The following is a 23,947-nucleotide window of genomic DNA, read 5'->3' as shown; positions in this document are numbered from 1 at the left end:
CTGTGTGCTGGAGGCTCATTGCAGGTAGGGATGCTCAGAGGCTGTGCTGCAGCCCAGAGGATGACTGCGGTCTTGTGCTGGTGACCCTGAGCTGCCCCACAGCTCCCATGAACCTGTTTTGTCCACCTGTGACCAGTCGTTTGGGCACAAGGTGCTGTGACCTGCCTGCAGCAGCCTGCTCCAACATTCAATTTTCCCATGGCAAGCAGTGCTCTGGCACACCGGACAGGATGGTGCAGGAGTGGGGAGGGACATGCTGACCTACCTTTCTCTTTCTTGGGAGCCATATCCTTGCCGAGCATGGGCATCTGCGGAACCTCCTTCCTGTACTGGGGCAGATGGGGGTATTCCTTCCCATAGGGCATGTGGGGCACCTCCTTGCCCAGGTGCTGCATCGGGATGCCTTCTTTGCCCAGCGGCATGTGAGGTACTTGTTGTCCAAGGGGTTGGTACTGGGGCACCTGAGGTGGTAGCTGCTTGATCCCATAGTAGGCACCACCTTGAGCAGACCTCACCAGCTCTAGGTAAACAGTGGCAGCCACTGCCAGCAGCTGCACGGGGAAGAGCAGCATGACCATCACCTGTGAAAAGTACCACAAAACACACAATTGGCTGAAGATGTTTTTTCGTGCTTTGTGCATTCCCCATTAGGGCAAGCTGTTGTCACTTTCTGCAGCGAACTGGACCTCTCTGCAAAGTGCCCCTGGTGTGTGTGCTACATCCTGTAGCAGACCTGTATCTAGGGTTATTGGAGGCTGTACTCATGCAGTGCTTTTAAAGCAAATACCCTTTTATGTATGTAGTTTTATGCTACCCCAGAGGTGCCCTCTGTGGTTACTCCACACACCTGTTCCCAGTTCGCTGCCTTCTCACCTGTGTCAGTGCCACAGCATAGCTTTGGGGAGCTCTGCTGCAAGCTCAGGCACAGGGGAAGAGCAAGCAGGGGATATGGGGATCTCCTAAATGCCTTCTGCCTGAGGAAGCTATATTGTCAGTTCCACTTTTGCTTTCCACAGCATTGAAAGCTCTGTTTCTGAGCTTAAATTTGTGCCCTGGGATTGTGCCCTGTGGCTGCAGTGTCCAAGGGCTGTCTGTTTCTATTGCAGCTTCTTACCAGCTCTCCTCTTAGCTGGGCTGGATCCTCTCAGCCTCCTCCCAGAAGCGGGCTGCTACTGTTCCAGGTAGGACCAGCCAACCCAAGCCTTTCTCTGGGAATGTTCAACTATTTTCTAAAGGTCTCCCCCACTGCAGATCCTGGCCCATTGCAAGGCAGCCTATCCCCCCCACCAGCACCTCACCAGTCCTGCTAACACAACAGAACAGGGTTGGGCTTTTTTTCTTTTACTTCTTTATCAAACTGTTAGCTAGGGACCTCCTGTCCCTGCTGTTAGCTTTTCTTTTTGCTGTTAAAGGCATCACCATCAGCTGAGCAGCAAATTAGGAACCAGGAACTGCCTCAAGTAATGCAAATTAGGGGACAGCATGTGGTAAAAAGAGACTGTGTGTTGGAGTATTTTGCCCCACAACCAAATCTGGCATGCAAGTTTTAAAATACACAGGGCAACCCTGATGGCTGTTGCCACTGTCCCTTTTTTCTACCATACAAAGATGCCTTGCACCCAACCTGAGTGCATTTCCAGGTCATTTGTGCAATTCCCTATGCATTTGCAGGTGATTCATGCTCCAGAGCTTTGCCAAACTGCTTGTCAGGACTGCTCCCAGCAGCTTTGTACTCTGGCCTGAAGAGGCAGCAAGGACTTTGTGCTACCTGCTTGTTTTCCTGTCCTTCCCCAGCAGCCTGGCTCGACATAGAGGACAAAAAAGTACCTCAGTCTGTGGCAAAGGGGCTCAGCACTGTGCCCCCATATCTGGGAAGTATCTTTTGTGGGGAGAAACTTTACCCCGTGTGTCCTCCAGGTTTTATGTTTTGCTCCTTCTTGAAGTTTTCCATTCACTTTGCATTAGCAAAGCACCTGGGGAAACGTTTGCTGCTCTTTTATAACATTTTCCTTTCATTTTGCTCCATGAGATTTAATTTCTAAATGCAAATCAGTGTATAATCATTACTGAAGGTGAAAGTAGAGGCTAGATAAAAATGGTATAGTTGAAACAAAAAGCAGAAGGTTATTTTCAACAAAGATCATATATGGACATAGGAACTACAGAAAAGATGGAAATATATGTTAACAGCAAAGCAAACATTTTAAGAAAGTGAGATTCTATGAATAAGCACTAGATGGAGCATATGTTGCACAGCTGAGTTTCTACAGTCACTTTCCCTCCCAGGAATTTTTGGACATAGCCAGCTGCCATGTGGCAAAGAAAACCAGAGCCAAGATGTAGAGGAGTTTGTAAGTGTAGCTAAAACCCAAGCACAGTCACTCATCCTTGTTCAGCAAAGCATTTCAGCAAATGCTTCTCCTCCAGTGAGTTTAATGTGGCTTTTAGCCCACAGCTGGCTGTGCTGCTGTGAGCTAAAGGATTAGGGCCTTGGGACGTGGTATTTCTGCTTAAAGCCCAGTGGTGAGCTTTGGAGAGGGAGGACAGCCTGTACAAGATCAGTTACTGTGGCTTGGCTGGGGTGTGGTGACTGAACTAACCTGCTGTAACTTCATCTAGGCACATGGATCCTAAGCAACAGTTTTTTTGGGGGGGTTTGGGGGGGTGGGTAATGGAGGGAGGCAGGGATATGTCCCCCTTCTTATCTTTCTTGGCCTTCCTGCTCCTTTCTGGACAGAAGGAGTAACTTGAAAAACTTTTGTCTCTCTGTAGCTGAATAGGGTAATGCCTGTCCAAGTTTGCAGGGAAAATCCCAGTTACTGGAAATATTGCAGTATTCTCTGCATCTCTCTCAAAGGAAAAACATTATGTGTATGCAGGGAGAAATGCAGTGAAACCTTTAAAAAAATTATGAGCTACTGTATGATATAGGACTGTTTTTGAAACCTACTAGTATGAAGGGCAAGGTGGATTTTGAAGAATGAGGTTAATTAGCGTCTTGGCTACTTTGTAGTTCTGGTGGCCAGTTTTGGGGGGATTGTTTTTTTAAAAAAGATAACTTCAGTGGAATAAGTAGAGGGGGAAATAGGTAAAATTCCTTTGGATGAGATTTTCTCCTTGTTTTTATTACAAAACATGGGCTTTGTGTGTGAGTGGGAGGTATTTGAAATAATTGAAAAAACTTTCCTTCGGGGAGACACCAGCCTGCCTGCAGCTCAGGGTGATCTTGGCCTCCTGCTGCTCGTGCCAGGCTGGCCTGGCCCTGCCAAGTGTCACGCAATGCACCTGCACTGGAACAGGCACTACCACGAGGTACATGAGATAGTTTTGTGTACACACATGGAAATTTTGAGGGAGATCAGGCAGGACTTGTAGAGATAGGAAGGCTCCAGAGAAGGAGGTGATCTCACCACATCTGTGTTTCCTGTAGTGTTTTTGACTCATCCATAACCCAACTAGTGTGGCCTGGAAATGACAGATTGCTTCTCATCTATTGATTTTGGCTGGGACTGGTGCCTGTGACTAGATGAGGTGGAAGGTGGGAGTTTATTTACTGAACAACCTTGGGCTAGATGGGACTTGGCTGACATCTTTGTGGGAGGAGGTCAGAGCCTCCCCTGTGGCCTCGTGAGCTGTCTGGAGCTCGGGATCTGTCGCAGGTACTGGAGACACAGCCTGTGTTTGGTACCATCTGCCCAGCTCATCTCCCCCTGCTCCCAAAGGAAGGAGGGATCGGACAAAATTAGTCTTGATGAGAAATGTGGTAGTCGTGTGCTGCTGCTGGGTTACTGCTGTCAGATACCATCACTACAGGGACAACCTGCCCAGAAGCATGAGGGATGCCAGGGATAGTCCTTCAGAGTTTCCGCTCGCTGCCTCTCATCCTACTCAGCTTCTCTAAAAAGTTGTTTATGTACTGAAAGAAGTCAAACGTGTGCTTTTTCTGCCTTGCAGTTTGTTTCTGAATGCCTGAGCACACAGCTCTAGTTTAAAGACCTCACTAGGAACCCCCCAGCATCTTTAAATGCCTAAAAGCTACTGAAAATCTTGCTCTTGGTTTTCAAAAGAAGCCTATGGAGCCTAAATGTTGGACAGGTCCTCCAGAGTTTCTGAACAGCAAAAGGAGATGTTTTCCCAGCAGTGACAGAACTCAAGGAAAACAGAGTGAGGAGGAGAAAAACCTGTGTTGAAGATGCAGCCCAAGTGCAAGACTTCCCACCCCCTTCACCCAAATTCCAGGAATTCAGAGATCACCTCCAAACCTATTCACATAATGTGATCTGACATGCTTTCAAAGATGACTGTTGGTGGAGCACAAATTTGGCTTCAGATTGGGGTTTTCCAGGGTTTTTGTCAGAAAGCAATAGGAATGTGTCTGTATATTTGTGGCAGGTTAGTAAGTGCATGTACGAACCTTTAGAGGAGCCAAGGGCTTGGAGAAAGCAAAGTTTTACTGTAACTTTGGATGTTGGAAGGAAGATGGAGAAGAGGAGCCACTGAGCCTTCCCACCATGTCACATAATTTTGCACCAGTCATTCAGATTAAGCCACAACAAACATTTTGCTCTACATAAGGTGGGACAAGACACTTGAGGGTGAAGGACCATTATCTTAAACCACAGTATTCAGTTGCTTGTGTGCGAAGGCATCTGGTTGGCTCTGTGGGTGAGAGAGTGTCCCTGAAAAAAACACATTTTCACAGGCAAAGCTTAAATGACAACATTTCTCAATAATCTCTTTGGTAGAGCTGTTCTCCTGAGAAAACTATAAAGGACCTTCCTCTGACTGTTTGAGTTTGTCAGCAGAAACAGGAGACAAAACAAAATGTACCAGCAGTCATAATTCTTAAATTGGTGTGAAGAAATAATGGCTGTTTTAGCCTAATTATGTAAAGAATGTATGGAAAGAGTGATGCCCATCCACTTGGGACTTGAAATCATAGGTGGTCTTGCAAAGAGTGGAAACTAGACCTTGATTTATTGGTTTTTACAGGAAAGTCATCACTCTGCAACCAGCGTTGGGTTGTCTCAGAACTTATAAGATACTCACTCACTCAGAGACTACCCCCATGGGCTTAATTTACCAGCCCTTGCTTTTGAATTGCTGTATTTTCCAAACAAGCACAAGGCATGAGTAGATCTCAGTGACGTGAAATCTCTTCCCTGCTGTCGCTTCCATAGGGGCTGCCTGAAGCTACAGGGACCAGCACTTGGGGCGATGGCCATGCTAGTGTTCTGCTTTCCATGTGGGAAATGACTACTGCAAAATAAAAATCCTAGTGACTCTGGAGATTTTGTTCCCAGAAGAGTGCTACTCAAAAATTGAGGATAAAAATCTAAATTCTCCAGGATGTTTTTGTCTTGAGATCAGAAGTGGTTAGGGTGACTTCTGGAGGGACCTTGATAACAGATCCTATTGCCAAGTATCTCCAATGGTGTATCCAGGGATGGCTCTGCTGTGCCAGGGACAGGAAATCCAATTGCACAGGAGCATTGTACAGATCACTAAAGTGTCTGTCATACAGAGACATGCAGAAGCAGTATAATGCAATGGAAATGGCAAACAGAGTGTTGAAGTGCATAAGGAGCAGCTGGTGCATTGCACAGAGCTGGTGGGTGAGGTGCACAGTTGTTCTTTGCAGGGTTTCCACTAGCTGGCCCCAGCTCATACACAGGGGTACGTGGCAGCTCAAGGGCTGTCACAGAAGGGCCTGTAAGAGAGAACTGAAGTCCTCACAAAGTGATAGCACTTTTTTTTCTGTTTTCATTTTTAGTGCTACCTTGGTAACAAGTACCTATCCTGTCCCTGCTTTCTACAATACAGATCCCTGAAACCACTGGGTTGTACTCGCAAATGTGTGCACAATCCCACCACATACATGCTTTTCTTAAGGTCTCCACCACATGAAAAACGTTGGATTAAGCTCTGGACTTATAAATTGGGGTTGGGGATGTTGGCATTTGTAAACTAATTCTGTTAGCTAGCTACCTTTTTTGGAAGAATTCTCAGCACAAAATGAGAAGAGCGGCTATCGAGGCTTTAGTTCCTGTTGTCAACTAAGCTATTGCTATCCTGTGAATAGCTGTGGTGACTTGAATAGTGGGGTGTTTTCAAATAAGAGAATCAATGTTGATTGTTGTTCTCAGCACTGGTGTTGCAAAGTGTAGGTAACTTGAGCAGTGAATTTCCCAGCACATTGTTGTCCACAGTTTTCAAAGACACTATTTCAAAACTTTTCACAGCTAAAATTTATCTCTGGATCATTAATTCCTTTGAGGACTAACCTGTCAGTCAGTCAGTACTTTCTGAAGAGACTGAGGGATACCCTGAATTTTAGTGGAAACTTGTGTTTTTAGGGACAGGAAAAAACCAAACCTTCTGCATGCCAAATAATTTTGTACGTGCTCAAGAGCCATATAATGCACACATTGCCACACATTGACAATACTTTCTGTGCCAAATGAGTCTTTATGTAATTTGAGCAGATGTTTTCAAATTGGCCAGCAACCTAAATACCAGTGTAGGGGGTTTCTTTTTGCAAATTCAATCATATTCCGCATAAAAGCAGAGAGTGAAGGCAACCAAATGTACCTGAGATAGATTTCCTCTGAAAGTTAACATGTTTTGTAACCCAAATTAGCACTAGCTGCACTGATTTAATCTTACTTTCTGCAGTGAAGAGCAGGACAGTAAAGGAGAGCACAGCACCTGTGCCAGGACCCAGCCATGCCATTGGCATGAGGTGGTTGATCTATGCCCCAGCAGGTTTGGGGTCTTGCACCATTTTGCTTGTAACAGTACCTAAAGCTTCACTGAAGGCATTACCTGTTTCTTGAGTAGGTAAAGAATTTACCTTACTAAAGTGTCTATAAGGGCCTGTGCATTCAGTAGGGAGGAAAGTAGGATTTATGGTTAATGTAATCCTGCCTTTTTCCTTCTTGTGAGACTCTCCCACAGAGATCAGGTTTATTTTTTTTCCCCTCCCTCCTTTTCACTGTCCCCTCCAAGGAAACAAAGTAGTCTCAAGTGTCTGTGTTCAGTTTAGATTACCAAGAAATAGCTATTGTTCAGTATGTTAAAAATAAATTAAATCATATTTTGCTCAAGGTCTAACAACTGTGACTGATTATCATGTGGTATTTACTAAATCTAAGGCAGTCATAATAAGTATTGTCATAATAAACATTTTAAAACGCATGCATGCATAAACCTGCTGCTAATGGGGAATATTCAACACGTGGCAGATGCTTGTTTCTATTTTTTTAAAATTCAAAATGGTGCCTAGAGCTTCTTTCTTAGAGAATTGTGATAACATCTAAATAAATGGCTTAATCTTAAAAATTAAAATCTTAAAAATCTTATGGTCATCCATAAGCTATCTTTGGCTTCAGTGGCAATTATATGATCATCTCTTGCAATGCCTGGGAGGTCTCTGTTTATCCATTTGTAAATGTATTTCCAAAAACAAAGCACTTGCCTCTGCTCCAGTTCATCTGCAAACACATTCATGTGTGTGCTCACTGTGGATGATCACCAAACTTTCTGTATGAAAATGGCACCCTAGGGTTTCCCCAGTTTCTTACTTCTATACAGAGTATATCTGCATGTGGGCCTGTATCTGTTGCTTGTGTGCAGGTATTTATGTGTGCCTATGTGTGAAAACACACCCTGGCAGTGGAACCAGCTACAATGAGGAGATTTTAGCCCACGCAGACATAATTATGTTGCCTCTAGTCTTCTCCTCATGGCCTGTGTGAGCTCAGGTAGGCATCTCCTCATGTCTCTGCAAATTTGGGCATGATGAGATTGGCATCACCACAGCTCCAACTCCCATGCACAGGCCTTTGCTGGTTCAGCACAAACACGAAGCTCACAATTTATGATGATATTAAGATGCTTGGCACTGGTAATTCATTTCCAGGCGGGTTTGTCTCTTGCATGTTTTTGAGGATTTGGCCCAGATGCTGTTTGCTGGAAAATGCCTGAAAGCCACTTGGAGTCAGATGGCAGGGAGCCATGACAAGGATCAGTAAGTTGGGCACCATGGGCTGGGTGACCACAGTCCCTGGGGATGCAGCTCTCTTGGCTGGTGGCATGTACTCGTTTGCACGAATCGTGCCTGACCTTGGGCTGGGGAGGAAGGTCCAACGTGGGGGAATGTTTGCAGAAAACCATGCGACTTTAATTATGGGATTAGAATTAATTATAGGTAGGATTTAGCAAATACCTGCCTTTGAATACTTTTTCCTGTTCTCTGCCATATAGCATGCGCTGGAATCCTCTGTCTAATGCTCTCTTCTGGGCAATTTGCCTGCAGTCTTGGTGGCAGGCAGATTTGATGGAGACACTTAAATGACTGCCACTAGGTCCCCGTTCAGTGATCGGCAGCGTGAGGTGCACAAAGCCGGGCCCAATAACGTAGAACACACAAAGTGATCAAAGTGCAGAGCTGCCTCCCTGCTTATCGGCATGGAATCGCGCTGCTGGCACGGAGCCTCGACCTGGCCGCCAATGTGTCCGAGCACAGCTGTTTGCTCACTGTGGGAACCGCACTGAGGGCTCCTCTGCGGGGCTGGTGCTACCGAGCACTGCCACTGACACTGGCCAAGGAATTTGCCTTATCAGATGGAACAGGTTTGCTGTGCACAACACACTGGAAAAGCGACTGGTTTTCATGGAAGTGCTCGTATAGTCAACCAGCCATTTCCTAGGGGTGTTCTTGGTTTGGGTTTTGTTTTGGTGAGAATGCTTCACATCTACTGCCAGTCCACTAACCCCAAAATAATGCAAAGACAAACAACTGGTGACACTTCAGGCTGAAGTTGTGATCAGTAGGCTGAATCTTGAGGTGCTGATAATGAACTATGGTGAGTGCTTGTTCCATAGCCGTGTGAACAGGGAACTGCAGGCTTTCTTTGAAAAGCTCCCTTCTCAGCTTTCACTCATCATTCTTGGCCTTGCTCTGCCCTGGGATAGGTTGTACTGGCTCCCTGCAGTAGAAGTCTCCCAAATTTTCATGATACAATTTTTGTGTGTTATTATGGTACAATAGTTTGCGAAGTGTATCGCAACATTTTACTGTTTTAATCCAAAGTGGTGCCTCTAGCAGTGCTGCTATGAATTATACTCACTGGTACAAGTGTAAAAAGTTTCCATCTTACTACCTCTTGGGTCAGTGAACTACAGCTTTGTGAACAAGCCCAGGCTAGCAATTGGCTCTAAATGAGAAGTGAACAGTCTGCACAGTTCACTGTTAAACCTGTTAGTCAGTGGAATGCTCCATCTCATCAGATGTATGGGAGTAGACAGAAGTGAGGGAAGAAGACTATCTCTTTCTGCAACAATTAACAAACTCAAGTATATCCTGAATCTTTGGCAAAAGTGCCAGAATGCTATTCTGAAGGATATCTACTAGTTTTACTGGTTAGAGAACTCTTAGTTCCTCATTTGATTAATTTAATTACTCTCCTAAAAGCAGAAAAAGATTTTGTCAGCTTTGTAAATGTGCACTGAGTCTTAAATCTGTCTATACATAGTTTATTCTAATATGGCATGTTTTAGGATTTTATGTGTTGTGTCTGGGAGGATTGCTTAGAGAAGGAACATTCTATTTATTAGTAGATCTCAATACCTTTAGGAAAAGGTGCATGCAGAAATTCCCTTCATTGGCATCTGCAAGACACAAAGAGGCGCTGGAGTATGTCTTTTTCTTAAACACTTCCCAAAAGATGGCAATGGAAAGAACAATCCTGATTATAGAAGTGTTCTTGATAATGACAGGGACTGATTGTTGCAGTGTTGCAGTGAAGAATCTGTCTTATTAGTTTAAGTGTTATGTAAAGCAGTACAGCTGCCTGCAGTTTTAATATTCACGTGCCAAACCTAAGGACACCAGGGGAAAGTGATCAGAAGCTGCTCTTGGGCTTCTCTTGATCCTGAGGCTGTAGCAAGTACTGTTTCAGTCGCTGGTGCCTCTTGAGGTCTGACCAGCCCTATATGGCCTTTGAACCACTCACACCTGGCTGCGGTGTGATGTCCTGCCACACCACGGCCACTGTCACCATGCCTTCATTTTGGGGATGAAAAGGCTGCACTGTGTCTTGGGTGAACAGAACACAGGCACAGCTTTGGAAAAGGCAGGTGTCTGTGTCTGCTAATGCCTGGTCTGGCCAGTGCTCTGCTGTGGGACATTTTGGGAGGGGAGGGTTTCTCACAGCTTTAGAGTGCCTGAGGCAGGCAGGAGGGATGGCTCTTTGGAAAGGGGTAAGTTTTAGCCTTTTTATTTTCAGGATGAAGCAGGACCTCCTCTGAGGTATAGAACTTTCTAGCTCTTTTTAGCACTCTATGCATACTGATTAAATTTAAATGCTCTACAGTGATCCATTACAGGGAGCCATGAACCTCTATCCAGGAATCAAGGTCATGAAATCTCATTAACAAAGAGAGCCTAATTCTGGCTGCACAGTTTTTTTGGTTGTAGTCTTTTGGTTATAAAGAAATTTTATTTCCTGTGCCCCTTTGTAGTGATCATACTCCAGCTTTTGCAATCCAAGCAGTGGTTACTTCAATAGTCCAGCGAGTTCTTGCACTACAAAGCAAGAAATCTATGCGGGACTCTTGAAGTACTCAGTCTGATCTTAATTTGAAATAATTTATTGTTCTCTGTGACTCCTGTTGCAATCCTGTGGCCTTACGCATTGCCTTCTTGCCAGAAAATTTGCTTGATTGCCTCTGTCTGAAACTGGCACAGCACAGCATTTCTGTTCCTTTTCTCACTTTGATGGCGTACAAAATGTGTTTTCTTGGCTGTTGCCCTCATGCTGTTTCATGACTTTTTTTTTTTTTTTTTAAATAAAAGCAAGAGACTTTGGAGGCTTTATTTTGGAGACAAATTGTTACCACTTTACAATATTTCCGTTCACTGTGCTTTGATGAGCCTGTTGAAAGAGCAGCTTCTCTCTCTCTTATTTTTATTTGCTGTGCACTAACTCTGCCCCTTCCCAGAAACCCAAAGTCCCAGTCCAAGGGAGATATGAAAACAGTAACAAATGTCTGTAAAACATTTTCCTGAGAGGAAGAGAAGACTTCCTCTCAGACAATTTTTTTGGAAGGTTATTTGCCATTAAAAGAATTCCTGCCCTTTGCATACTTTTCCTACCTTTGCTCAAACAGTGGAAGAAATAATCTTGCCCTGGAAGGTTAAACATACTAGACTACTCCACCCAGAGAGAAATCAGGAGCATGCTTTAAAATTATATAGCAGTAATTGTTTTCCTGTTTTATTATCAAATATTGCAGGTATCATTGTATTTGTTGGGATGTGCTAATCCTGACCTGACACTCCATTCACAAAATTCAAGCAGATCTTAGCTCACAAACATATTTCTTAAATGGATATATTATTTTACTTTAATTCTGTTTTTCTTGATAAAGACTAAGATGACAATAGCTACAACTAAACACTCACTTGGTTAAAATGTTTCAAAACTGGGCTTGTAATTTTCATGAAAGACCCTTTGTGCTCTGGGTCACGCCTATGGGCAGACATGAAGGTGGAAGTTGCTAGATGGCAGGCAGTGGACCTACCAATGTAGGTCTCTTCACCATCTGGTACTTGCATAAAAAGCACCACTGAAATCACTGAAAACTCCTCTACGCTACCATCATGGCTGAACTGCACACACACATCCCTGTGTCATGCAGGAACAGCTCTTTTCCTCAAAACCTTCTCTCTTTTCCTCTTGTGTAGCAGGTAAGAAATGCATCATACTCAAGTCTGCTTCAGCACAAAAACATAAATCAGTGGAGGGACAGAGAGACAATGCTTGAAGTCATTGCTATTTGTTATTTATTAAAATGTGTTACATTTACAGGCTTACACAGGTATCACCCACTTCCCACTCTGTAAGTGCAGAAGTAAGGGATGCAACCAAAAAAGTTGTGAAATACTCCCTGTAGGTTTGTTTCAGTGAATGCTTACAGCAGGAATTTGCCTCGCTTCTCAAAAGCACAGCAAAAACAAACTTCTGAAGTGCACATACACACACACACACACACACACACACACACACACACGAAAGACAGTCCCCATCCCACTCACACACACTTATCCTGGATCCTTGAAAACATAAAGTCATTTGAACTCCAAAAATGTCATGAGGTGGAATTAATTTCCTATATGCAATCCAATGTGCTATGGTTTAAAGGACTTGAAATTACCACATCTGTCACCTTGGAACAACCCAACCGAGGCCAAAGGAAAGTAAAGCCAAGCCCTGAAGAGCAAATACTATCAGTCACTGACTTCAGTCTCTAAGCTCTACTCAAGGAAAACAACCTGAAATGTTCAGTGCAGCCATTTGGACCCATGATGACTGAGACTAGCAAATGCACAGGCTGCAAAGCTGGTCAGTGCTCAGCTCTGGGGACTGATAGTTATAAAATATCTACAGTGGGAGCTAGCACTTGCATTTCATCCATGCCAAAGACAGGACGAAGGGATAGGCTGACAAATGTGCAGCTGTCTAGCTGCTCAACTGCAGCCTCTCTTCAGCTCCATGCAGCACTATGAGGTAGAGCTGGGGCTGGAAGCACAGGAGAATATAGGATTAGTGGGGGTAATTAAAGCACTTCAATCCACAACTGAAATCCAAGCCCCTGATCAGGGCCTGGTAAGCTGATGCCTGAGCTGTTAGACCACTGAAATCCTCCTCAAAGGCACCTTGGTCCCAGTGTACAAGCCTTTCTTAGTGCTGAGTGTGGACTTGAGGCCCTTTACCTGTAGATACTTCCCAGGTTTTCAGACAAAGTCTCTCGTTGCTTTCCCTCCTCCCTATGGCTTCTTGGGTCTGCTGTGATCTGTGCCAGATCTTACCCAGCTCTTGGGAGCTGATGCCTGTAGTCTGCCGGCTCAGGCATGTCCAGGAGGGAGGTAATGTGAACCTCAGAAGTGCTTTTTGCTATAGGAAGAATTAGAACCATGTTCCTTAGCCCAAGTAAGACTGTACTTGAGCTGCTGATGGTTGCTTGGAGTTTGAAAGAAAAATTTGGCAGCTGCTTTTAGAAGAGAATTGTGAGCTATGAGCTGAGAGTGGAGAGACTTGTGCCTGTGTACTTCATTCACCAGAAGGCACTTAAACCCAGGAGAGAGCTAGGATTTAGGATGAACTGCAATCTTCAGCCTTCCTTATTTGGCTGGCTTAGGCAACTCCCCAAACAGTGGCTTTTGTGAATCTCCCTCCGAGGCACTTAACTCCACTTACACACATGCATGGAGAGCCGGCATCTAATTCAGGCATGTGGACTCCATTATGGAGCCAGATGCAAACATCCCCTCATGGATTAGGATCTGAATGGTTCTGTATCCTGTATTGTCAATCAGTTAAGGCCTTCGTTCTCTGCCCCATCCTCCTTTTTTTGTTTCAAAATCTAGACTTTTTAAAAGCAGACAAGCATTTGTAAAAATTATTCTTTTATCTGTGCAAAGGCATAGTTAAGGCATGTGCTAGATATTCCCAGGATGATGAAGTTAGATCAACAATGACTAATTCCACAAAATCTGGCATTAGAAAAAGCAATGCACTTAAATGATGTCATATCCTTCCCTGTGAACTTTGTCCACCAGATTCTCAGTGCTGAACATCAGAACCAAAGTTTATGGCTACCTACAGGCTGTGGCTCAACCAAATTAAAAAATAAATCCACTAGGCTGGTATTTCTCTAGCAAGCAAATTTGAGTTATGTTTCATACAGCAGGATGGCTATCAGCAGTGCTTACAATTATTTCCATTTGTGTGTTTTCTTTGAGATGGGATACCTACATCAATTCCAAGTTAATTTTGCCTTTGGTCAATACATATGCTTAGATTTTCAAATGTTAGCAGAAATCATGTGTTCTTACAGAAATAATTCTGATCTGCTTTGTGGAAGGCTTAACTATGCTAATGAAAGAGATATTCTGGAGTATGTAATTACAGCCCATAGGATCAGAGTGAGAGGGTTTTTTTCTTAGGTTTGAGCAGTACTGCCTGAAAATTGTTGCAAATTTCTTAATAAATTAAATGGTAAGGCTGATTAGATGCTTCAGGAATAAGTTCCTTAGAGGACTGTACTCAAAATTTGTATTTGTAAAGTTGCCAGGGGCTGGTGTTTTCAAAAATGTGTTTGTAGCTTTGTGAGACACTTGGACAAATGTCGGCACTGGATGCAGGGTCCAGTTTGGGCTGTGTTTAGAGCAGGAGCACTTTGCTGCTAAAGCAACACTAAATGACAAGGTACTCATAGCTGAGAAGCAGCCAAACCAGCAGCCCTGAGCAAGGTGCTGGGAGAATGGTGGGACAGCCCAAGCATGCACAACTGACCATATGCACACAAATGAAACAATCAATAAGAATTCAAATGAAGAAAACCCTAAGTCAGCTTTGCTGGTATTTCTGCATCTATCTGAGTATCTTGTGGTGACATAACTGTTTCACACTGAGGGGACCCCACAGAACAGCAGCTTCACGACAGGCAAAGGAAGAAACACCTGGAGAAGAACTGGGTCTGGAATAGAGGAGAATGTGTGAAGGAATTACCTGAGATACCAGAGATTTAACAGCTCTCTTCTTGGAACTGAGATGTAATCCAATTTCTTCCATCATCACTGATTTAAGCTTTAATAATAAATCAGCAGTGATTGTACTAGACAAAAATATAAAAGATTTAATAATCTCTGGGAGTATATGGCTTCCATGTTTGCTCTTTCATTAGGTACTGTTCTTGTTTCAGCTTTTTGAAAGCAACATGCAGAGAGGGGAAGTAAGGCAAACTTATAAAGAGTTTTCATCTCTTCTTTTAAGAGATAGAGGGCAGAATGTACAAACTGCTGCCACATGACAATGTAATTGCCTTTAGATGGATTAGTTTTGAATAGTATCTATAGAAATAAATTATCACCCTCCTTTTCAACCTAAAAGGCAGTACCAGTAATCAAAATCCCTCAGAAATTGAAAAAAACCCAAAACTTGGTATATTCAATTTTTAGTCAATTTGGGGTTTTTTGCCTATTCAGGTTCTAGACTGGATTATCTTCTAATATGTGTACAAATCTCAAAAATCACCTTTGAGAACTGCTCTTAAATTCTACTCTCACTTCTCCTCTTCCTGAATTCCTTCTTTCTTCTCTCTCTTCTCTCTATGACTAATAGCTATATCTGGTTTTATCCCTTCTTGTGCTTAATATTTATTCCCCAAATCAGTCTCTTAACATTAGTCTATTGAAAATTATTTACAGTAATTTTACGAATACAAGCCACACGGACTATAAGCCGCATCTCTGGGTGTTGGCAAAACATTTCGTTCTTTGTCCATAAATAAGCCGCACCTGAGTATAAGCCACTGTCGTTCGCAGCGAGGACCCGTGTGCAACAAAGTTGCCAATTAGTAACAGAACTGCAGCATGGCGGGGGGTTTACTGGCTCAGCTAAGGCTGTGCAGGCTCGGCCTGCTCGGGGCTGCTGACGGGGCCAGGGGGCCCAGCTCGGTGGGGCCGCTCGGGGCTGGCCGTCACCTCTGGGCTCACTCGCCCCGGCCCGGCGCTGCCCCGCGGTGGCAGGCGGTGGGCAAGCATGGAGCACCCCTGCTCCCGCCGTGGCGGGCAGGCACGGAGCACGCCCCACTCCCGCCGCGGCGGCGGAGGGCGGGGGCGGAGCCTGCCTGCTCCTGCCGCGGCAGGCGGGGGCTGGAGTCCCCGCTTACCCCACGGGCCGCGGGGATGGCTGCATGGAGCCCCTGCCTCCTCCCCGAGCCATGGGGATGTCAGCACAAAGCCCCCCGCCTGAAGTAGGGAACTCCCCTGCCTCCCTCCCCTCAGCGCTGCCGGTGCTGTGCTGGCCCCACCCGCCGTGCAACACAGTAACCAATTTGTAACAATCGCGAAATCCTGGGTTTTACTGGCAGGTGCTCGGCTCGGCACCCTGGCTGGCACTTCTGGGGTTGTAAATGTCAGAAAATTATTCACATATTAGCCGCTCCTGAGTATAAGCCGCATTTCTGGTGTGGGAGCACAATTTTAGTCAAAATGGTGCGGCTTGTATTCGTGAAATTACTGTACTTTCTTTGGGACTTCAGTAAAGATTACATGCCATTATGTCTTGCTTGGAATGAAGTCCTCATCTTGATTAAATGTGACACCTGAAATGAACTTGTGTTCACAGGCCAAGCCATGACAAGTTATTCAGAGGAAGGGGACAGATTTGTGTTTTCCTGCACTTGCAGTCATCAATGTTTTGTGACCATCCATCATTGCTGTGACATTCACAGCCCAGTGATAACTGTTATGGAAGAGAAGACAAACCTACTTATTTTTCATTTGGAAATGCAAAATTATTAACGCAATATTGTTGAAGAATTTCCTGGCTAGTTTCCCTTGTCTGCCTCAGGCAAAAAATGATTGCTCTAGTTTAATACTTTATGAAACCTTCTGACTATGAAGGTCTAGTAATTCTTCTTGGGAGGATCTGTGACACAGATAAAATGCAGAAATCTGAACAGGCATGGTGGAAAACTACATGCAGTAGAGACTCTAACTTTGAGAAAGTTGTGTCCCACCAGTTCCTGTATATAACCCCACTAATTTCAGTGAGAACTGTAGCCTGTATAAAATTTGCTAGTTAGATATTTAAAAATTCATATCAATTTATACATCCCCAGACAGTTATCCATGCAGTAGACTGTATGTAGCCTGCTTTTCCTAATCAAGCAAAACTACAATGAGAATTTTGCTCAATTAAGAACTGAATAATTTGGCTGACTTTTACTCAGTTCTTGGCAGTAGGAAAAAAAAAAGGTATTTCCAACAGTAAGTGCCAGTGCAAAATATTTTGGCAAGGAATAAATGTCAGTTTAGATCTATGAAATTACCATTTTCAGGCAGTAAAATTAGAATCACTCTGGTTTGTATTAACTTAAAAATACCCAAACCCTGGCCAGCTATTGTGCAGCTAAGTAAACAGGTATCCACTACTGGCCCAGATTCTGTTCTGTTTAGAAGCATTTTGACTGCAGTGGAGGTAACTCCCATTTATAAGCAGAAAAACCAATATCACTGAGTCCTAACTTTTGTATATGCTTAATTTATTGCTATTGGTATTCTGCCGCAGAAATTACCAGAGTGGTTAAATGTATCTGGTTTGAAGTGGACAGCAGTGATTGTTACTGAGTCCATTTTACTGCAACTTATCTTGCTAGTTATGCCATTTAATGGCTGAGCAGCTTCATTAGCCTAGCCCCTCTGACCTATAAGGAAATTTTCCAAAGATGGAAGAGTTGGAAGATAAGCGGGAGTGTTGCTTTCCTTTATTATTTTCTTTTAAGAAAATGTTTTTCTTATCATTCTTTTCATCTATTCAAAACTATCCCAAAGTCTTCCTGGAAATTGGGCTGGAAATGTCATGAGAACAGACATTATTTCACATATCTGTTTTGTTTTTTTTTTCCCCAACTGGCGACAAAGATCCCATTTAATTGAATGAAAGCAGACTTTGGATGTCTCTGTTGATGTACAGACCTACAGAAAGTAGGAGAACAAGGAAAGAACCTGTAATGTAAACCTATCACATTAAAAATACATACTTACGTTCAGACTTGACTATTGTTTTACAAGGAACTCCCAAGAAAACATGCATGTGGATCTCATTGCCTGTAGAAGTCTTCTTTAAACACTCATGAAATCAACATATCATACTTCAAAGATTTCTCAGTTTAGCTGGAAGTAGGGCTGTAAATGTTCTACTCATATCCTTCACCATGGGTTAGCTAATGCCACTGGCAAACCTACTTCATACCTGTGGAAAGAGCTACAGTAGTTTCACGAATACAAGCCGCACGGATTATAAGCCGCACTTCCGGTGCCTCGACAATGTTGCTGTCTTTGTCAATAGATAAGCCGCACCCCGAATATTAGCTGCACTTTCGTTCGTCGCGAGAATCTGTGCGCAGCTTTCACAAATTGGCCAATTAGTAACAGGATCGCGGCATAGCGGGCTTTACTGGCTCGGGGCGGGGCCAGGAAGGCTCGGCCCGCTCATGGTTGCCGACGGGGCCGGCCAGGTGGTGCTGCAGCTGCCGCCGGGCTCACTGGCCCCCCTCTCCCGTCAGCACCGCCTCGCTGCCGCGTTTGCTCGTCCTGCCGGCGGGCCAGCCGCTGCCGCCACTGTGAGGCACGCCGGCCGCCCTGCGCCATGTTTACTCGCCCTGCCGGCAGGGCTGCCGCCGCTGCCAGGCTCTGCTGGCGGGGCGGCCACTGCCAGGCTCGCCGGCCGCCCCCTCCCGTCTGCACTGCCGCCGCGTTTGCTCGCCCTGGCCGGCACTGCAGGCCCCCGCACCGCCGGGCTCTCCCACACTGCTGGCTCCGATTCTGCTGGGCTTCCCCCGCTGCCAGGCAGCCCCACCCGCCGGCCTTCCTGCTTCTGCCATGCTCCCCTGCACTGCTAGCCCCAGTTCTCCCAGGCTCCCCCGCCCTGCTGGCCCGGGCTCTGCCGCCCCCCCTGCCCCACCCTGCTGGCTCAGGCTCTGCCGCCCGCCCCCTGCACTGCTGGCCCCGCCTCTGCCAGGCTTTCCCACCTCAGCCGGGGCCGGCCGGGCTCCAACTTGGCTTGGGGCTGCCGCGGGCTCTCACTTCCGTGTTGGCAGATTTTAGAATTTTGTTCGTGTATTAGCCGCCCTCGAATATTAGCCGCACTTCCGGGTTTCCACCAAACTTTTGGTCAAATTGGTGCGGCTTGTATTCGTGAAATTACTGTACTCTTATCTGGCCTGCTTGGGACCTCTGTGTCAGTGCTGCAATCAGGACTGTAAATCTGCTACATTATTTGTGTGCTGAAGTTTCTCTTCCCATTGTGATGAAGAAGTAATTGAGTTTCAGAATTCTACCAGTTACATGTGAAGCTCATTGACTTTTATTCTCTAACAAAAGCGTTATTTTGTAAATAGGGAGAAAAAAGAGTTTAAATGTAAATGGATACATATGTTTTTGGTACTTAAACCCGTTTAATTACATCATTATTTTGCCAAATAACATGACATGGACAAGTTAGATGTTAGCTTTTTTTACAATTTAACTAAAGTGATCGTGCATATTGTGTGCTGGCTACACAACTATGTTTCATCTTTGTCCAACCACAGAAAATTAGTGCAAAAAAAGCATGTGTGGATCCAAGGCTTCCAAATATATTAAACTCATTACTAAGATGCTTTAAACTTACTCATAGTTCAGCCTTGTTCATTCTTGGTGATGATGCCTCACTGATTGAAAGTAATAATCTTAAATTGAATTGTCTTGGGAAGAAATGCAATGGTGCCATTGTAGTTTTAACATAGATGCTTCTCAAGGAAAACCCAGTTTGAAGGTTACCCCATTTTAAAAATGCATTTCTGTGACCTTGTTCAGCTGTGTGCTGCCAAAGGATGCACATTTTAAATGAGCCGAGGTGTCAGTGTGCAGAAAAGTCAATGCTTTTTACTGGAGATAAAACAGAGCCCCCCACAGTTATCTCTGAATGTGGGGCTGGCCCTCTGATTCAGAATGGTGAAACAGGCACATGCTGAATATTTGAATGTTTGCTATTCTCATCAGGTATTCTTTCTTCCAACAGTGCTGGAGGGGAGTGGGTTAGAAAATTATAATTGTGAAATACTGTTCCCATCTCCTATGACAATATGCTGCCCCAAGAAAACTAAGGAAATACTCACACTTTTTTCCAAATGAATTTACAGTAAGTGTGGCAGTAAGAGGCAGTAAGCTCTTTTATGCACTGCATTGTTTCCCACATTTTCCAGTCCCTGCAGTTGACTATTTACAGGTGTCTCTGAATCTGAGTTCAAATAAAGCCACACAGAGACTACGAGTCAGTCTTGATGAGCAGACACATTTCTTGAAGTTCTCTTCAGGGTTGTGAGATGCAAAAGAGTTGTTTCATGAAAAACATTTGTCAAGAAGATGATAGGTCTTACTGGAAGGAAACTTTACAACAATTCTACACTTTGTTGAGAGAGGAGTAAAGTTTAGGCCCTGATGTTCATGTCTGAGTAGTGTAATTTAAAAGAATCCTCCACTGCATCAATGGCATTGTCCATGTGTAAAATTGGGATAACATGGCTGAACAGAACCAGTGCTTCATGTTTGTAGCTAATTCATCTCCTGACAAACAGGAGGGGAGCCCTCCTTACTGCCAACTTTCCAATATGGCATACACTGAAGTCTTAGGGAGTAGGAGGTGAAGAAGGTAAAGAAACATTGACCAAAAATCATACTGACCTGCTGCAAACAAGTACATTAAAAAGACAAAATAGTGTAATAATCTTTTGTTTTAATCATGTCCTTGTAAACAGCCCAGTTTGCTGAAGGAAGACAAGACAAAGCAGGGCATGATTTGGGTAATGCATGGGGATGGCATGTCTTGGGCATGCACTGGCCTCCTGCCACAGGCTGCTTCCAGTGCTCTGGCTGGGTGGGGAAGGGATGCTGCAGTCCTTGTGTCTTCTCCTACTCAGTTTCTGGTTCCTCCACCCTCTCCCAGGGTGGCAGCCTGGGGATGCTGTCCCAGAGGACTGACCCTTTGCTCTAGGGGTCTGGGGGAAGGACTCCTACCACCATCAGTGGCCCCACCTTTAAGCTCAGCAGCTCAGGTTGTGACCTGCTTTTGGAGGTGACCTGTTATGATTTAAAGACTAGGTAGTGCTAATGAGCAAAAAGAGAGCTGAAATGGGTGATGGAAATGAGCCTCTGAAAGCAGTGGGGAGACTGGTGCTTGCACAGTTCTGTAAAGGAAATAGTTATTCCTAAGGAAAGGGTACTATTTCTGCAGCTATAATCCAAGACATTTTCCTTTTAGCACCAAAGCTTCACTCTGGTATTCATCTTGGCTTAATGCAAACACTGCATAGGGCAGTTCAGAGATGGTCAGCTCTATGAACAATTGCAGCTTTGCAAGGTTTAGGGTTTTATTAGATTCTGTACGGCAGTCTTTAGTGGATAGAATGGGTTCAGCATTTAAAACCCATCTTTTATAACTTTTCTAATTCCAGATACAGTCACCATAACTAATCTGTGGCAATAACAAAGGAGAATTAGATATCTTTTTTAAACTTATTTGTAATCACTATAAAACATGGGGTTTTAAAAATATTTATAAAGTGTATTTATAAAATCGAGCACACTAAATGCCAAATGGTGTAGCAACTGAAGACCAACTGTTTCTTATCGATGTATATGTATTTAAATACTGACAGGTGCTACAGCCCGTTCAAATGTCTGCTGGGGCAGTTTTGATCAGGACGGACACCACAATGGGTTTTCACGGGCGGTCCTTGGGAGCAGACACGGGTCTGTACTGAAGCTGCCTGCAGGTGGCGTGAGCCATCCGCTCAGCACTGACACAGGTCTAACACTCCTCTTGCTTTTCAAAGAAGAAAAGCAAAATAATAAAAACCATCCTCACATAACTGTCTTTTATATAGGTTCGGTGTGCCATGTTGGCTAATGCACGGGTGTGTTACACTGCCTTCAGTGTTGTGATAAATGAAAGATACTTTTTTTCTGGTAAAGGTAAAATCATATTTTAAGACACAGTTTTTTTCCTGTACCTTTGAATGAGGAGAGTCTGGATTCCTTTCAGGTACTTTGATCACCTACAGAGAGCTCATTACAAGGAGTGCATTCTTTGTGTTGGCCAGGGAAAATATATAATCTAAGCCTTAACAAATACCTTCCCTTTTAGTCGTTTCTGGCTTCCTGTCTTTTAGACCATGTTTAACTTTTTAGACTCTCTCTCATTTGTCAAAAGGCTTTGTTTTCTAGCTGTCATGGAAGTGTATCATGCTGGAATGTGCTCTGCTCTGAGCACAGCAAAATCTGCAGATTTTTCTGCTGGTGACTAGAAAATGGTAAGCATCAGCCCTTTGATCTTAACCATTCTACATTTAGGGAAAAAAGGGAACAAAGTTTCAGTGTGTCTGCAGTTCCTATGCATTATAACTCCCATTTAGGGGTCATATCCATTCCTGGCTGAGTTTAATCACAATTTGAAATGATGTTTGTATTCTACATCTGGCCATGGTAGGAGGAAGTAACATCTACATTCAGGCATTTTTTCTGCTCCATTCAACATTAGTGAATCTCAGAGAAAAATCGTCCATATCTAAAAAGTGAGGGGGGGAGAGGAAATTTAAAGGAGAGGAAAGTCAAAGTGTCTGGTGAGATGTTAAATCTTCAGCTCTTCACGACCACTCTTACCTGTGCAGGTAACTAGGCTTCTAAGCCAGGTATAAAGGATGTCAGGTTTTAGGTAAAAAATTCGTATCTTAAGGTACAAAAATATGTGTCTCAAGAAGGATACGAAGGAATAAGTTGGACAGTGACTGGAATGGGTATTCTGCCCGAGCCTGAAGGACAAGGTGTGCAAAGAATGCGAGCATCTGAGATTGGAAGTAGATCCCTCACGACATTGTCAGGTATGCTTGTGGGAGGAACAGGGAAAACCACACGAGGCATGTTCAGCATCTGTAGACACAACGAGGGCTTGAGTGTTTGGCATTCACAGTGTCCACAACAATCTCCTCATGTATGATCATGCTGAGATATGCCAGAGGTTGTGAAGTTAGGAACACAAATAAAAAGTTTACTTGCAAGATTAAAAGGATACACTTGGCAAAAAATTCAGCCAACACCTGGCTCACCCACTGTCCTATTTTTTATCCAAATCACACTCCTAAGATATCTGTGAGTATTCTGTCTCTAGGAGAGATGCACCCAAAGGCAAGATTAATACAGAAGATTTTTTTTTCATTTCCATAGCACAGTCCTGAATACAACAAGTAGTGATTTCACAAAAAGCAGTAGTTGCAGTCACATCTGAGGTACATAGGTCATATAAATCTTCTTTAGATTTCTGAGGTTACATACCTCCAGGAAGACAATTTCCACTTGGTACATATTTAATTGATTTTGGGAAATAAAAATGTAATTTTCAGTGTTTCACAGGCCAGAGCTAAACCTTTCTTAAAGGAGATGTTAACAATATTCAGAAGAGGGAATGAACTCACTGCAGGCAAAAATTATAATATAATAATAAAAAGTCAGACTCCTCCAAGTCTCATTTGGTTCAACAGTAGATTGTAGGAGATTTCTCATAAAAGTATTTGATGTATTTTAGTGTGACTCTACAGTGGTTGGGAAAAAAAAAAAACATATCCAGTTGAGAGTTAACATGTTATATAACTCTTTCTCATCATGCTAAATTTTTAGAAGGAAAACTGCACATTACTGGACTTATCTGAGCTGGGTAAACCTTTTAGCTTACCAAGCATCACATCAGAAGTTGGGACTGAGTAAGTGTTAAAGCTTTGTTAGGATGGCGTGTCCTAAAATAATTGTAGAATGCCAAAGACAGAGCTTCCCGTGTTCCTTCAGGCTGAGCAGGGATGCCAAGTATACAGATTTGGAAGCTGTCTATCAGGGGTTTTTTATTTGCTTGATATTGAGCAGACAGCAGAGACAAAATACCAAAAATGCTTGAAATCCTTATGACCTTTCACTGCAAACTGTGAACTTTGTCTGTAAACTCAAATTTCCATTTGCACTGTCAGCAGAGGCTCCATGCTGTTGCCTTTTCTTTGCCTTTTCAGTTTGTCATTTATCAAGGGACAGCTTCACAAACACTGCACAGGAGGGGGGACCTGAGCACATACCAGACCATTCAAAATACTTGTCTCCATTCTGTGGATTGCTTAAAAATAGCCGTAATGCAAGCAAAGTAGCACAAAATATGCTGTTTGCACCCAAAGGAAATATTCTGTAGAAAGTCTTAGCTTTGCCATCAGCTGGCAGAGCTCACATTCCCAAGTTGTGTCCTGAATCCTTGCTGCTGCACAGCTGACTCCATTTATACCATCTTCCATTTACACAGGA

At 43.9% G+C, this 23,947-nt stretch overlaps 1 protein-coding gene across 1 annotated transcript in view; it reads right to left on the bottom strand.

Annotated features, from left to right (window-relative positions):
• COL8A1 (collagen type VIII alpha 1 chain) overlaps positions 1 to 23,947 on the bottom strand; it is a 92,086-nt gene that overhangs the window by 5,956 nt on the left and 62,183 nt on the right. Inside the window, exon 4 of the mRNA XM_033051136.2 lies at positions 266 to 581. Within this exon, the coding sequence (XP_032907027.1) occupies positions 266 to 578 (313 nt within the window). The 5' untranslated portion in view covers positions 579 to 581. The remainder of the gene's footprint in view (positions 1 to 265; positions 582 to 23,947) is intronic.

This window comes from Catharus ustulatus, chromosome 2 (genome assembly GCF_009819885.2).
Source record: "Catharus ustulatus isolate bCatUst1 chromosome 2, bCatUst1.pri.v2, whole genome shotgun sequence".
NCBI classification, from domain to species: Eukaryota; Metazoa; Chordata; class Aves; order Passeriformes; family Turdidae; genus Catharus; species Catharus ustulatus.
Note: the sequence above shows the minus strand (reverse complement) of the source record. Positions and strands in the feature narration are given on the sequence as shown.